This window comes from Patagioenas fasciata, chromosome 12 (assembly GCF_037038585.1).
Source record: "Patagioenas fasciata isolate bPatFas1 chromosome 12, bPatFas1.hap1, whole genome shotgun sequence".
Lineage (NCBI taxonomy): Eukaryota > Metazoa > Chordata > Aves > Columbiformes > Columbidae > Patagioenas > Patagioenas fasciata.
Window position 1 is genome coordinate 5,872,235 of NC_092531.1, and position 16,269 is coordinate 5,888,503.

The 16,269-nt window shown below is 52.7% G+C and overlaps 2 protein-coding genes across 6 annotated transcripts in view; one reads left to right on the top strand and one right to left on the bottom strand.

The window, feature by feature from the left end:
* The first annotated feature begins 7,320 nt into the window (after positions 1-7,320).
* NR2E3 (nuclear receptor subfamily 2 group E member 3) lies at positions 7,321-10,735 on the top strand. The gene is made up of 8 exons (XM_065847626.2): positions 7,321-7,593; positions 8,479-8,629; positions 9,108-9,211; positions 9,297-9,551; positions 9,634-9,815; positions 10,009-10,240; positions 10,326-10,431; positions 10,509-10,735. The coding sequence occupies exons 1-8, from the start codon at positions 7,536-7,538 to the stop codon at positions 10,639-10,641; spliced, it is 1,221 nt and encodes a 406-aa protein (XP_065703698.1). The 5' UTR covers positions 7,321-7,535; the 3' UTR covers positions 10,642-10,735.
* Positions 10,736-13,529: 2,794 nt separating this feature from the next.
* The window catches only part of MYO9A (myosin IXA), a 160,882-nt gene continuing 158,142 nt past the window's right edge, over positions 13,530-16,269 (bottom strand). For 3 of the 5 annotated variants that reach the window (XM_071813725.1, XM_071813727.1, XM_065847292.2), the window contains 2 exons: positions 15,933-16,075; positions 13,531-15,560 (listed from right to left, as the gene is read on the bottom strand). In XM_071813725.1, coding sequence (XP_071669826.1) covers positions 15,079-15,560; positions 15,933-16,075 — 625 coding nt within the window. In that variant the 3' untranslated portion in view covers positions 13,531-15,078. Of the gene's footprint in view, positions 15,561-15,932; positions 16,076-16,269 lie in introns of all 5 variants that reach the window. The other 2 variants (XM_071813726.1, XM_065847293.2) reach the window with 2 other exon arrangements.

The following is a 16,269-nucleotide window of genomic DNA, read 5'->3' on the forward strand; positions in this document are numbered from 1 at the left end:
TGACAGGTACCCTCGGGGTGGGTGTTTGGTCTCTTTGCCTATTGTTTGTTGTGTGCAGCCTTTTTATTTTATTTTTACTATTTTTATCCCATTTTTGCAAGTGTGTGGACGGAGCAGAGGAAAACCAAGGAGAATGTGGAAGCCTGCGGTATGTAACTTATTTTCAGGTTCCTGGAGACAGGAGATGAGGCTGGTACCCTTGGTGAGTGTTCATTCTCTTTCTTTTTCGTGCTGCGGTTGGGGATTTTTATTTTAAATTTTTTAATTTTTATTTTAAATTTATTATTTCTTTTCTTTTTCAGGTGCCTGGATGAAGAAGAGGATCAACAACCACTGGAGGAAGAAGGAGCCCTGGGGGGTGAGTATGAGGGGTTTTGTCTTGACTGGGGGCTAGAGAACCTGTGTGAACTGATCTTGAATGGGTGGGTGGGTTTCATGCTCTCAAATGGTGGTTTGTGGCAAGGGGGTGACTGGGTGGGCCCCCTGTGAGTGGGTGTGTGGGGGGTGGCCCTTACGACTGGGACAAAGGGACCCCTCACTCCTGGGAACCCACCTCCCTGGGGTGGGGGCTCCTCTTGCTGGCGCCCCAGTGCCAGGCAGGGGGAATGGGGCAGCACTGTGACCTGCTACCCCCCTCACCTTGGGGGTGTTGGAGATCTGCTGGACCCACAGGACATTGGTTCTGTGAGAAGATGCCCAGGGAAGTGCATCCTTATGGATAAAAACTGTGGGGAGGGAAAGGGGTGTTGGAGGTGAGGGTCACTGGTGTTTAGGGTGCTCTGTGGTGACATTTTTGCCTCTTTTGTCCCCATTTTTGCCTCTGGCCTCAGCTCACAGCTCTACCCTGGCTGGAGGTGGCTTCAGCTCCTGAGCGCTTGGCTTTGTCCTTGCTGGGGACTCTGTCACTCCTGAGCTGCTGATGTTGGTCAGAGAATCACAGAGTCATTTGGGTGGAAAAGACCTTTAAGATCATAGACCCCACATGTTGCTCTAGTGTTATCATCAGTATGGCTGTGTGGGTGCAGACACAATGAGCCTGAATTTAATTCACACTCCATCACATCTAAAGAAGAACTTCTTCCAAATTGGGTGAATCCATCTTGATGCTTCTTACACCTTGCATGCTTATACTCACACTTGTTGAATGGGACAAGTCACCCTTTTTATTTGACCATATACACATTGAACCTGAATTTAGTTAATGCCGCATTACATTAAAAACCAACCAAACAAAATGGACCTGTTCCTCATTGTGGAGGGTGCTGAGCCCCCTGAGGCTTCAGGTTGCTCTGAGCTGGGGTGATGCTGCTAGGGGGTCACAGTGGAACTGTCACTAAGAGTTGCCAAATTATAGAGGTTGGAAAAGACCCTTAAAGTCATCAAGGATCCTGAAGCAGAGCACAACATACTGTGGCTCTCGGCTGTCACCATACGCGCTCGATGGCATCTTGCAGTGAGAGCTGCCCGAGAGCAGGAACTGTGTGTTTGTCTGATGGGACACACTGATGATGCTCTCATGATACCTGAAAGCAGCTGCTGCCATTTGCGCATGTTTTTGGGGTCCCTCTCTTGAGGTGCAGCCCTTGCCATCCCAGCACAGCCCCCACAGCCAAGATCAAGTCCACCCCAACAAGGGCTGTTATAGCCCAAACACAAACCTACCCCTGTGTGCAGTTTGGCGCAAGTCTTGTGCTGCTGGGGGAACGGGTGACAGCAGCTGTGGCCGTTCATGCATGGGGAGCACTTTATACTGTGTATTTCCCCCTTGTGTTTGGGGAATGTAGGAAAGCTGAGGATGCCTGAGCACTACAAGGGAGGAAAAATGAATTATTATCAGCTGTTCTGAGACTTAACACCATGTGAGGTGTCTCTCCTGACTTTACCTCCCCACTTCTGCGCTGCCCTGGGCAGCTTGAATTCCAGCATCAATAAGCTCTAAGGGAATTTCTCCCTTCCCCAGCACAAACAGCAGTGCCAGGCTGTGGATAAGCACCCAGTCCACGTGCAGGAAACATCAAAACCCAGAGAAGCTTCCCAGGGCAAAAGAACATTTGTGCCAAGCTGGGCAAAGTGCTCACCTCCCTTGGGGCTGAGTTAGTTAATTAATGCTGCCTAGAGCTCAACAACTAAGGCAGCGCACAGAATGGAGTGGAATAAAGCAGAGTGATGCCCAAAGGCTCTCCTGAGGTGTCCCCTGAGGACTTAGTGACACTAATGCCAGTTGTGATGGATATGGTGAAGGTGAAGGGACCTGTGACCCATCCTGCAGCTGCTTTGTGCTTGAAAGAGTGGGAAGAGACATCAGAATCCACATCGGCACATGCATGAGGTGCCAAGGCAGGAGAAATGTTCGAGGCTGAGCCACATTGGCCATCCCACGGGCACAGCTCCAGCCCAGTATTCCCAGTTTTACCCATATGGGTATCCCCAGCAGTGCAGACACAAATGCCCATGTTACACACTGCTCAGAGATGCAGCGTGACCACGAATCAAACCATCTGTCCAGCAGCTGATGGCTCAGATGCTGCTGCCTTGGGCAGCTCTGGACCTTGGAAATGCAGGACTGCTTCAGCAGCTGTCAGAGAATCATTTTGGTTGGAAAAGACCTTCAAAAATCATCAAGTCCAACCACTACTCCAACACTACCAACTCCACCACTACCCCATGTCCCTGAGAACCTCATCTCCATCTGCCCAACCCCTCCAGGGCTGGTGACTCCAGCACTGCCCTGGGCAGCCTGTTCCAATGCCCCACAGCCCTTTGGGGAAGAAATTGTTCCCCACATCCAACCTCAACCTCCCCTGGCGCAATTTGAGGCCATTTCCTCTGCTCCTGTCACTTGCTACTTGAGACAAGAGACCAAATCCCCTCGTTCCCACTTCTTTTCAGGTAGTTGTAGAGAGCAATCTGCTCTTAAAACCCCGTTTGCTCTTAAAAAAACCTACACCCTTCTGCTGTCACTAAGAGCTGCCACCTCAATGACACCATCTCTGTCACTGTGACTGTCCCCAGGAGCAGGACCCAACATGTTCTCATCACCCTCTTCCCCCAAGGCACTTGGAGGCATTTGCAGGAGCAAAATGAACCATTGCAGGCTGCAGGACAAGGTTTATGTGCTCTGTCTCAGGGGAAAAGGGGGAAATAAAAGAGATTTACCCCACTTTCTAGGTCAAAATTAAAGCTAAAAGGAAGAAAAGCGCTAAACCGAGGTTCCTACCCAACACTGAGAGTAGCTTTTCTGAAGGGCTCTGAGACCACCGAGGTTTTCAGGGCATGGTCTGACCCGTCCCTCTCCGAACATCCGTTAACACACAGCAAACTGCTCAGAGACACCAGTTCCCACATTGTGCCCACGACAACTCCCCAAGGTGACCGCAGATCCCGTCTCCTGCTCTGTTCACAATGAGTCACCCACAGCTCGGGACATTCAGAGATGCTGCAAACACCGACAGCAGCGAGATAAAGCAACAAGGACCAGCTCACCACTGTGCCGACCCGATTCGCCCATCCACTTTATCTGGGAGAGCACTTAGTGGCATCAGGAGATATTAAAATATGCCCGGAGCTCACAGCAGTGCTGGCCCCACCACAAACCAACTTCTCTAAGCTTGCTGCACCAAAAAGTCCACCAAACCGCCACCCTGCGTGGACACCCACATCATCCTTATCTCATAACTACAGACACCAGAGCTCCGCGAGCCACATACCAGTGCTGGTGACCCCGAGGTGCCCGAGACCAAATTCACCCCCCGAGCCCACGGTGGCCTGAGGAGGCTCAGCCATCCTCTCCGCAGGGATCCAGCAGCACCAACCCGACCCCAAACACTCACCATGTCTGTGCCGGTTCTGCTGCTGCTGCTGCTCTCGGGGGGTGTGAGCCAGTGGGAGCCAGGAGAGGGCTGGTCTGTGCCCCGAGGGGCCAGAGATCAGTTTGGATATAAGAGACCGTCAAGATCATCGAGTCCAACAATAACCCACACCCACCACAACCCCATGTCCCTGAGAACCTCATCTCAGGTCTGTCCAACCCTCCAGGGATGGTGACTCCCCCACTGCCCTGGGCAGCCTGTTCCAACCCTTTCTGGTAATAAATTGTTCCCAATATTCAGTCTAAACTTCCCCTGGCACTGTGGATTCGATCCCTTTCAGGCCAAGATAAAAACAAGGTTGTGACATTAACAGCACCTCATGCAGGGTGTGGGAATGGTTGTAGGGGGGTCTCACATCCTCCTCCCCTCTCTGGTGCTTGTTCCGCCCCCCTAGACCTCCTAGCTACCCTCAAACATCCCCAGAGAACCCGAAAGACCCCTCAGCCCTACAGACACTTGGAGGGGAAACCAGCAAGGCAAGTAGTGATTTTAGTTCACTCTCATCACCCAGATCATCTCCTGGGGACAGGTTTTCACCTTTGGGTACCTAAAGACAGAGAGATATGATCCAGGTGCAACTATCAGGGTGCAAAACCCCCCCAGGTGACTGAACCCCAGAGGCTGCTTGTAGGGGGGAATCAAACAAGCTGGGCTCCCCCCAGCACCACAGGGTTCAAGGGGAGGAGAACAGAACACTCATCTCCAGGGACAGGAGAGGAACCAACCAAACCAGCAGCAAAGCCGGACAGGACTTGCACCCCCATCTCCCAGGGGAGCCCCCACCCCCAGAACCAGGAGAGAGCTGAGCCCAGGAGGGGTCCATCCCTCCCCACAGAGCCTGTGCTGCCACATAGAGGGGCAGGGAATTAAACCCCCTGCTAACGAAGCACCGATAATGAGCAGGTGTGAGGGCAGCTCACAGGGCTGGCTGGAGGGGACCAGGTGACATCAGCCCCAAATGGCCCCTTGACATTCCCTGGAAACCTCCTGGATAGGTCAAAAGCCTTGACCATGAACCCTAGTAAAAAGTTAGTATGAGATTAACAATAGATGAGACGTCTAGCAATAATTAACTTTCAATTGCAGAACAAAACCTTTCCTGGAACTGAGAAGTCAACCATGGACAGTTGATTACTTAGTGATTACTGCTAAGTTTGGGGGACTGAAGTAAACTTTGCTCATTATAATGTCATTTTAATACAAACCCACACCTCCTCGTCGAAGGGTACCCACCTCCAGGAGACCTCTATTCACTGAGCATGTGTAGAAAGACTAGTACTATATAACTTGTATGCCCTGAGGGCATGTATATAGTAATAAGATTTTGTATAAATGACTGAGACTTCTCTATTGCTGGGATGCTGGTTTGATAAAGCATTCAGACGTGTGCAACTCTGTAATAAAATAAATGTATCTTGTCTCTGTGTGCAGAATTTGGCTGATTTGCATGCACACCAGGCAAAGAACCCTGTTTTGGGGACAACATCTCCCTGCCTCCCCTGCCACCCACTGCCCCAGTCGCAGGCTCAGTCACCAGCTGCCAACGGGCTCTTGGGTTTTGGGGAGTTGAACATGGAGTTTTTTGGGATGGCCTCAGTCTGGCAGTTTGGAGACGGTTTGACGTGCTGTCATTGGTTTTCCACCACAATCCAACATCTGCCTCCCCTGGCGCAACTTGAGGCCGTTTCCTCTGCTCCTGGCGCTTGTTCCTGGGGAGCAGAGCCCGACCCAACTGGCTCCCAGCTCCTTTCAGGCAGTTCAGAGATCAGAAGGTCTCCCCTCAGCTCCTGTTCTCCAGCTGAAGCCCCAGGTCCCTCAGCCGCTCCCATCACACTTGTGCTCCAGCCCCTCACCAGTTCCGTTCCCTTCTCTCAACTCGCTCCAGCACCTCAAGACCTTTCTTGGCGTGAGGGGCCCAAAACTGCCCCCAGGATTCAAGATTTGGCCTCAGCAGTGCCCAACACAGGGGACGGTCACTGTCCTGGTCCCAGGTGAAGTTTTTGCACCAGGTTGGTGGCTGAGGAACAAGAGAGCGACTCCAGCGAGACACTGCAACACTTGGAGGAGCCGCCAGTGCTGAAGCTTCAAGTATTTCTCCTGTGCCAACCGCGAACCCGAGAAATAGAGCCACATGAGGAAGTCGGCAGTGAGGGCCGGGCAGGGTGAGGTGACAGCTTGCTCCTGCCGCATTAGCCCAGCGTCATAATTCGGCCGAGGGAGGAGGGCGGCCACTGCCGCAGATGGCGGCTGTCAGAGATCTGGGTCAGGGCTGGGGCCTGAGGTGGGACGGGGGCTGCGGGGTGGGACGGGGCACCCCAGGGGGATGGGGGATCCTGGGAGTGGAGGGTGCTGCAGGCAGCGCGGGGGAATCGTGATGCAGGTGAGGACGGAGCGATGGTGCAGGCAGGGATGGAGGGAGGATGTAAAGATGGGGTGATGGAGCGATGCTGCAGGCAGGAGAACATGGAGCGATGCTGCAGGCGGGGGGATGGAGCCATGCAGTAGGTGGGTGTGACAAACAGGTGACCCCCGCTCAGTCCCCAGATCCACCAGAGTCACTGCCACCAGCCTCAGCAGGGACCCGCTGCCAGCGCCCGTCCCCTGGAACACTTCCACAGGGGCCACAGACGGCAGCAACAACACTGAGGCTGCAGGCTGAGCCCCCAGGAGGGACACAGGAGGCTGGGGACCTGCAGCCACAACCCAGCCCATCCCTGGTGACAACCCGAGCCAGGTGACAGCGGCCACCCACCATCCCCCTGAGCTGGGCAGGGGCGGTTTAGCAGCTAAAGCCCTCAAATCCCAAATTGTGCTGCCCTGTCACATCGAGGGTTTAGCGGCAGTTGCGTAACCCTGGGAGCCACCTGGCCCCCACCCGCTGCCGTGTCAGCAACCCTGGCCCAATGCCCGGGGGGGCCTTGTGACCCCCCAGCAGGGGAAACTGAGGCACAGGGGGTGTTCTGTGTTGACTGCGGGGGCTAAGCCGCTTGGGGAGGGGGGGGCACTACTGAGCATCCCCCCTCCCCTCGCCATCAGGGCCGGTAATTAATTACTTGGGGCAGGGAAATTACCCCCCTTAATTACCACTTTTCGTTATTCCCCTCTAACCGCCTTAGCAAAGGGCTTATGCGCTTATAGGACCTGGTGGGTCCCAAGCAGGGGGGAAACATGGGGGGTCCCTCCCCTGAGCCCCATCTCCCACCCCCACTGCAATCTCGGCCTCACAGTGCTAGGTGGGGGGTACACGTGGTGGCAGGGTGACACCCCCACGGTGGCCCATGGTGACACGGGGGAGGGGAGGGAGTGGAGGAAGTGACTTGGGTGTCGCAGGGTTTAGGGTTACAGGGCTGGGGCTCAGCACCTTTTTAATTCTTCATCGCGTGGCTGATTGATCCGTCCACCCCCCCCTCCCCGCGCCCTGCGCAGACACTAAAGATTAAGAGGGTGACAAAGAGGCGGCTGCTTACACAGCGCCCGCCACTAAGCTGCCTTGAAGAGAGCAAGGCAAGAGCCCCGCTGCCCGCAGAGCCGCCAAAGCACCCACCGCCTCACCAGAGCACCCACCGCCTCACCAGAGCACCCACCGCCTCGCTGGAGCCTGGGGCACCCACCGCGGTGGCAACTGGAGAAGGGGGACAGGGACAGGTCAGGAACGGCGGGTCCGCGATGGCTGCGTCGCCGGCAGGGTCGGTGGTGAGCGCTGGGCTGGATGATAGTCCCACCGGTAAGAGGTTCTGCTTGAGCGGGTAGGACAAGGCGGGACCGCAGTCACTGGTGGGTGTTTCTTCAGGGTGGTTGGGGTTCCCATCATGCGCCTTCTCCAAGATATCCAGGGTCCCCATCATGGCTCTTCTCAGGGATGGCTGGGGTCCTCATCGTGGTCCTTCTCCAAGATTCTTGGGGTTCCCATTGTGGGCCTTTAAGATGTCTGGGTTCCCCATCATGGTCCTTATCTGGAATCCCTGGGGTCCTCAACATGGTTCTTCTCCAAGATACCCAGGTTCCCCATCATGGCCCTTCTCCTGGATGCCTGGGGTCCTCAGCTATCACCCTTCTTCCATCGAGATCCTTCCCTGGGCCAGGGTTCCTGCAGTCCCCAACCCCAATGCTCTCCATGACACCCACAGTCCTCATCCTGGTCCTTCTCCAGGATCCCTGTGGTCCCCAGCCACGGTCTTTCTGCAGTATGCCTGTAGTCCTCAGCCACAACCCCTCCTGGATGTCCCTGCTCCCCAGTCCTTCTCCAGGGTCCCCACGGTCCCCTGCTGTGACCCTTCTCTGGAATGTCCACAGCCCCTTGCTGGGATGCCCCATGTCTCCATCCATAGCCCTTCTCCAGGACACCTCCAGTCCCCGTTTGTGGATCTTCTCTGAGATGCCTGGTGTCTCCTCACTGGGACACCTGGTGTCTCCATTTCTAGAGACAACATTTCATGCTCTCATCCCGCAGCATCCCAGGTGCTGGGGTGTGTCCCCATCCCTGTCCCTGAGCAGAGAGGGAAGCCACCCCCCTCTCCAGCCTGCTGGCATGCAGTGGGGACGGGTGGGAGGGACAAGGGACATTGGGGTGTCCCGAGACACCCTGACCATGACGGCTCTGCTCCCGCAGGGCTGAGCCCAGCGCCTGGCAAGGCGCTGAGCCCTGTGCTGCTGTGCAAGGTGTGCGGGGACACCAGCAGTGGGAAGCACTACGGCATCTACGCCTGCAACGGCTGCAGCGGCTTCTTCAAGCGCAGCGTCCGCAGGAAGCTTATCTACAGGTGGGGATGGGGCTCGGGGGTCCCTGTGAGGCAGGGACCCAGGGGATGGGCACCAAGTGGTGCATGGACTAAGGGGACAGGCACCCAGTGGTGGAGGGACCCATGGGATTGGACACCCAGCAGGGCAGGGACCCAGGGGAATGTGAACTCAGAAGTGCAGGGACCAGGGGACAGGCACCCCATGGGGGGGTGCCCAGGGCACCCAAGGGGCCAGGATACCCCTCAAGCCAAGGTGTTGAGTGGGACAATGCACCCACGAGGGGACAGGGCACCCACCGGCTGACAGGGCATTCATTGAGAGAGGGCACCTGTTGAGGACAGGATGCCCATTGGGGCAAGGCACCATTGTGTGGAGGACACCTGCCGTGGGGGGACAAGACACCCAAGAGGGACCAAGCACCCCCAGGATGTGTCGGCCCTGGAGGCAGGACACCCCTGAAGGACAGGGGCCACCCCTGGGTGTCACCTCTCCCCACAGGTGCCAGGCGGGGACAGGGCTGTGCCCAGTGGACAAAGCCCATCGCAACCAGTGCCAGGCCTGCCGGCTCAAGAAGTGCCTGCAGGCTGGCATGAACAAGGACGGTGAGAGTGGTGGGAGGGGACACACGGTGACAGCTGGGGGGGTGACAGCAGGGTGGCCTGTACTGACGCCGCCATGTTCCCGCAGCCGTGCAGAATGAGCGCCAGCCCCGCAGCACAGCCCAGGTCCGGCTGGACAGCATCGAGCTGGACACCGAGCTACCCCCCGAGCACGTGGCCGCTACCCGGGAAGTCCCCCCAACTCCCTGTCCAGCTCCCCGTGGTCCCGGTGCCACCGTTGCTGTCACCCCAGGTCCCCGAGCACCCACGCCGCCCACCAACCATCGCTTCATGGCCAGCCTGATGACAGCAGAGACCTGCGCCAAGCTGGAGCCTGAGGACGGTGGGTGACCACTGGTGGTGAGGGGACAGTCAGGTTGTCCCCATGGTGAGGTCACCACCGGTGTCCTCTTCCATCCCAGCAGCCGATGAGACGGTGGATGTGACGGGCAGTGAGCCGGAGCGGGCGGCTGGTGAATACCAGGTGGCACCATACCCGGCAGCCAGCCCCGAAAACGTCTATGAGACCTCTGCACGTCTCCTCTTCATGGCCGTGAAATGGGCCAAAAACCTGCCCGTCTTCTCCAACCTGCCCTTCCGTGACCAGGTGGGCTTGGGGATTGCCCTGTGGGGCAACGAGGACCCCCGAAAAATGTGGGCAATCAGTGGGATGTGGATAGCTGGAGCACCTCAATCTTCAGGGTCTTGTGGTCCCCACTTGAGATGATGCTCTTTAGCCCAACCAGTCGTGGTGGCTTTAGGGGTGACGAGGGTTTTGGGGGCTCCCCCCGTGCCCCCAGGTGATCCTGCTGGAAGAAGCGTGGAGCGAGCTGTTCCTGCTGTGTGCCATCCAGTGGTCCATGCCCCTGGAGAGCTGTCCCCTGCTGGCCGTCCCTGAGCCGGCCCCGGGGAAGTTGCTGCCTGCCGCTCTGGACGTCCGTGCGCTGCAGGAGACCCTCGGCCGCTTCAAGGCTTTGGCTGTTGATCCCACTGAATTTGCCTGCATGAAGGCCGTGGTGCTCTTCAAACCAGGTGAGGGGACCCACCAGCACCCACTGCCGTCCATCCCCATGTCCCCACGTCCCTACCCCGCCCTCTCACCCCCTTGTCCCTGCAGAGACCCGTGGCCTGAAGGACCCCGAGCAAGTGGAGAACCTGCAGGACCAGTCGCAGGTGATGCTGGGCCAGCACAACCGTTCGCACTACCCCGGGCAACCCGTCAGGTACCGTTGTCCCCATGTCCCCACAGGTGACACCGGGGGTGGTGACACCCGCCCACGGCCACCGCTCTGTCCCCCAGGTTCGGGAAGCTGCTGCTGCTGCTCCCAGCGTTGCGCTTCATCTCCTCGGAGCACGTGGAGCTGCTCTTCTTCCGCCGGACCATCGGCAACACCCCCATGGAGAAGCTGCTGTGTGACATGTTCAAGAACTGACCTCTCTCCTCCATCTTGTCACCTGGCTTGTCACCCTGTCACCCCCACTCTGGGGTATCACCCAGGGAGGTGGGAAGGTGCCCATGGTCACGTTTCCAGGATGGTGGCCAGGACCATGGGATGCTGCTGGTGGCTGGGACATGGGGACAGCTGGAGACAGCGGGATGTCCATGAGCAGGTGGCAGCTGCACCAGGAGCGCACCACTGGGGTGGCTCCCCTGACGGCTGCCGCTGTCCCATGGACCCAGGAAAGGCACCCTTGTTGTCCCCAGCACCCGTGGGGACCCACTGGCACCTGGGGGTGACACCGGCCAGAGGGTGGCACCATCCCAGGGTTGACACCATCCTGGGGGTATGACCCCAGCCTGGGGTGACACTGGCCAGGGGTGACACCATCCTGGGGCCGGGTGCACCCCTCGTCCCGCAATCACTGCCCATCACTCCTGGGCTGTGACTCCAGCTCTGTGACCCCAGGGGACATTTGGGGACAGATCCTCGTCCCTGTGTCCCGGGGGCTCCTGTTTCCACCCCAGTCCCTTTTATACGCAGAATAAAGAGGGTTTTTGCAGTCAGACTTTGTCGCCAAATCGGGGTCCCTGTCCTGAGTGTAAATAATCTGAATTTAAAGAAATAAAATCATTCATCTGAATATTAGAAAGCTAAATATAAGATGTATGCAAATAAGATTAATTAAATAATCAGAATATAAATATTCTCAGTATAAACATTCTCAATATAAAGAAATCATGTGGGTATCAATAAAATGTAAGAAATGATCTGAACAGAAGGGGAATAAGAGAATCTAAATAGAAAAGAAACAAACAGAAATAATCTGAATTAAATAATCTGAAAACAAATACATGGATGATAAATTATCTGAAGAGAAATGAAATTAATATAAATAATCTGATTAGAAAATAACTGAAATTCCATTATCTGAATAGAAATAGGATTACTAGAAAAAAAAAAAAAGATTAATAGAAATAAATTAATAGAAAAAATAGATTAATAGAAATCAGATGAATAGAAATAAATTAAGAAGAAGTTATATTAATAGAAATATTCTTATATCTCTATATTCTCTGGACAAGCAGCAGTGGCCCCGGGGCACCAGAAATTCTTCATCTTTATAGAATTACACTTTTATTTCTCTTTTTTTTTCTTTCTTTTTTTGTCCTTTTTTAAACAATTTCTAGCGCGGATGACACAGGATAATATATCCTCTTACAATACAGACTTTGTTTTTAATTTACACGCAGCAGACTTATAAATTACTTTAAAAAAACGCATCAAAAATAAGAATAATTAACAGCACGCGGCCCCTCTCCTTTCCAGTAGTAAGTACATTCATGCCGCTCCAGAAAAGCCCGGTTTTTGCCCCAAAATCCAGCCCTGTGCCAGGAAGGAGCTGTGGGAGATGCCTGTGCTGACACCCAGATTATACATATATATATATGTATATATATTTATTTTATATACTTTTCTTTATATATATAATATATATATAAAGAAAACATCTTTTCTATATATTCTATATACCTAGTATCTGTTTCTTCATATCTATTTTTCTATGAAGAACCATGTTTTCTATATATATTCTATATATATTCTCCCCATATATAAAGGATATCTATTTCTTCATATAGATGTTTATATATATATAAAAACATATAAACATATGTTCTTTATATATAATATACATTTCTCTCATATTTCTTTATGTATATGTAAATACACTATATATAAATATAAACACATATTTATATATAGAAATACACAAATGGGCAGGGAAAAATTTAATGAAATATAACAAGGGCAAGTGCAGAGTCTTGAATGTGGGCAGGAACAACCCCAGGTTCCAGTGTAAGTTGGGGAATGACCTATTAGAGAGCAGGGTAGGGGAAAGGGACCGGGGGGTCCTGGGGACAGCAGGGTGACCATGAGCCAGCACTGGGCCCTTGTGGCCAGGAAGGCCAATGGTACCTGGGGTGGGTTGGAAGGGGGTGGTCAGTAGGTCAGAGAGGTTCTCCTGCCCCTCTGCTCTGCCCTGGGGAGACCACACCTGGAATATTGTGTCCAGTTGTGGCCCCTCAGCTCCAGAAGGACAGGGAACTGCTGGAGAGAGTCCAGCGCAGCCACCAAGATGCTGAAGGGAGTGGAGCATCTCCCGTGTGAGGAAAGGCTGAGGGAGCTGGGGCTCTGGAGCTGGACAAGAGGAGACTGAGGGGGGACTCATTCCTGGGGATCAATATGGAAAGGGGCAGTGTCAGGAGGATGGAGCCAGGCTCTTCTGGGTGACAACCAGTGACAGGACAAGGGGCAATGGGTGCAAACTGGAACACAGGAGGTTCCACTGAAAGAGGAGAAGAAACTTGTTGGGGGTGAGGGTGTCAGAGCCTGGCCCAGGCTGCCCAGGGAGGTTGTGGAGTCTCCTTCTGTGCAGACATTCAAACCCGCCTGGACACCTTCCTGTGGAACCTCAGCTGGGTGTTCCTGCTCCATGGGGGGATTGCACTGGATGAGCTTTCCAGGTCCCTTCCAACCCCTGATATTCTGGGGTTCTGTGAAATATAAAGGTTATATACTATAAAGAATATATACTATATATGAAGAATATATATATAGTATATACATACTATATATAGAGAATACATACTATTTATAAAGGATATATAGTGTATATATACTATATGTAGTATATATACTATAGAATATATGTAGCATGTATACTACATATAGTATATATACTATAGTATATATGTAATATATATACTATAAATAGTACACATACTACATATATATAGGTACTGTACACAGTATAGTATATATAATTTATATATGTAATAGTAACTATATACATATAGCATATGTATTCTTTATTATATAGTAGCTATTTTTCTTTTTAATATATTTATATATAGAAAAGAAACATAGACGTTATATAAAGAAATGGATCCTTTATATGTATTCTTTTATATCCATTTTTATATATAGAATATATATTCTTTTATATTTTCTCTCTATATAGAATATATTTTCTTATATATATATTTCCTTTATATATATATATATTTTATATTTACATATATATAAGAGAAATATATATCTCTCAAAAGAAATATACATATATACATGTACTTGAAGGTGCAGCCAAGGCCAGAAATCAGAGCCCCCTCCTGCCCCAGGGACCCCTGGCCGGTCATTTTGAGGGGAATTCCAGGGCTTTTAGCTGAAAAGGCTCTAAAATCGATGCTGTTCCCGCTCTCCCTGTGGCATCCATCGCTTTCCCCCACTGAAAACAAATTAGAATTTTAAATGAAATAAAAATAACCATTTAACCCCCAATAAATAAACCATCCCTCAAAGAAACGGCACTTCGGGCAGGGGAGAGAGGACCAAAGGGCTGCTCGGCAAAACACAGAATACCCAGGAAAATGGAATTTTTCGGTATTTCTCCTCTTTTTGGCAGCGTTTAGGGAAAGCACGATCGTTGCTCTCCATGTGCAGCCCGGCTGCAAGGACTGATCCAGCCTTGATTAATCTAATTAGCGCCCCAGGGTTCCTAATTGTGCCTTTCCAGAGGTTTTTCCAGCCGCTGGAGCATCTCCAGGCGCCACCGAGGGTGACGGTGAAGATGACATGGGAGGGATTAAGAGGCGAGTCGATAGCGTTGCTAATTAGTTCTGTCATGGCAATGGCTCTGAAATCGTGCTAATTACACCTCCAGGGGCTTCTTGTTCAAAGTCAAATTCGATGTATAGAGCAAGGGGGTAGCGGCAAGTGACGGATGGTGGCACGGGTGGTGACACCAGGATGGCTCAGCCCATTGCTTCCCTCCTCCCCGGTCAAAAAATAATAATAATTAAAAAAAAAAAAAAAAGAAAAAAAAAATAATAAAGAAGTCCTGTCTGGGCAAAAATACTAAAAACAAAACAAAACAAAATTAAAATATATATATTTACAACAAACTCCAGTAATCGGCATATAAACAAATATAGCTTCAAGTAGTCTTTGATTATTATTATTATTATTATTTTTTAATACTGATGGTCTCCAGAAAAAACAAAAAACAAGGAAAGGTGGTTAAGTCACGTTAAAAAAAAATTAAAAAAAAAAAGAGGTGGTTTTTGGCAGATTTTAACACGTTTCCATGCGCTCGGCGTTGGCGTGGATGAGGTGGTTCCAGCGTGGAGGGCCGTGACTCTTGGGATGCTCCCGCTGGGTTTTCAGGCTCCGTTGGGCCCAAGGGCGCTCCAAACCCCCCGATGGTCTCAACCCCCCTAAAACCACTAAGGCCACCGTTAAAACTGTCCACCACCGGCCTTTTTAATTAAGAATTCCTCCTCCTGGCGCTAATGAGAAGCCATCCGGGTGCTGCCGATGGCGCCAATGTGGAGGACGTTCCGGCATGCGACGCGTCCCCAGGGTGGAGCATCTTCAGACCATGAACTCGTTGCTCCCCAGGAGGACGAGGGGTTGGGCGGTGGTGCAGTCGGCCTCAGCGTTTCTCTTGCGTGCCCCTCCTGTCCCCCCGTCCGGGGGCTCTTTGGTTTTTGGGGGGGACGTTTTGACGCTCTTCAGTTTCTGTTTGCCTTTCTCCGGGTTGAAGGTCCCGCGGGTGGTGAACTGAGGCCGGTCCTCGGGGTGACGCAGAGGTCCCGTGAAGCCCTCGGGGGTCACCCGGGTTTCAGGGGGCTCGCCAGATCCTCCCGCTCGGTAGAAAGGTGATTTGGAGTACATCTGGAAGCGCTTGCGGGGCAGATGGGGCAAGCAGGAGGTGGACGATTGGGAGGAGGAGGAGGAGGAGATGGAGGCGTCTGTTGCGTCCGCCGGGTCCGGCCGCAGCCTGGGGTGTCTCCGCAGGCGACTCGGCCCCTCCGCCTTGGCGGGGCGCAGGGAGGGAAGGACCACATTTCTCTCTGGGGTGGGGGGAAGGACAAACAACCCGTTATCTTAGCTTTGCCTCCCCAGGAACACATGATGTGAGACCAGGATGTTTCCAGCATCTTGCATCACCAGGAATGATGGAGGAGTGCTCACTGCCCCACCAAACCTGGGGTGCTACCACCCACCTCCCCAGGTCTGCGTGTTTTAACTCCTGAGCCTCCTCTTTACACCCATTTAAATGGCTGTACATCATGACAGGGCAGGAAAAATAAACTCCCCCCAACCTGATCTAGTGGAAGATGTCTCTGCCCATGGTGGGACAGTTGGACCAGATGATTGGAAGGTTGGAAGGTCCCTTCCAACCCAACCCATTCTACGACAAACCCCAAAATGCCTGGATGTACCTGAACGATCAGAGATGGCGCCTTCGGAATCAAAGTTCAAATTTTCGGAGCTATCGGCGGTGCCAATGGAAGCTTCGGACTCAAGGGTTTCGTCGTCAGAGGCGCGAGGCTCCAGCGTCAGCATCTCGAATGTCAGCTCCTCCCTGCCAAAACCAACCCAGAGCCATTGACCCAACGGGACCAAAAGAGTGGGGAGAAGAAAGGTATGAGTGTACACCAAGAGATCATGGGGGAAAGGAGTCCTCCAGTTCACCCTGTGAGCAGTACATCAACCATATGATGTCAAACAACACCCATAGGTCACCTACAGGTCGGGAATGCGGCTTGAACCCATGGC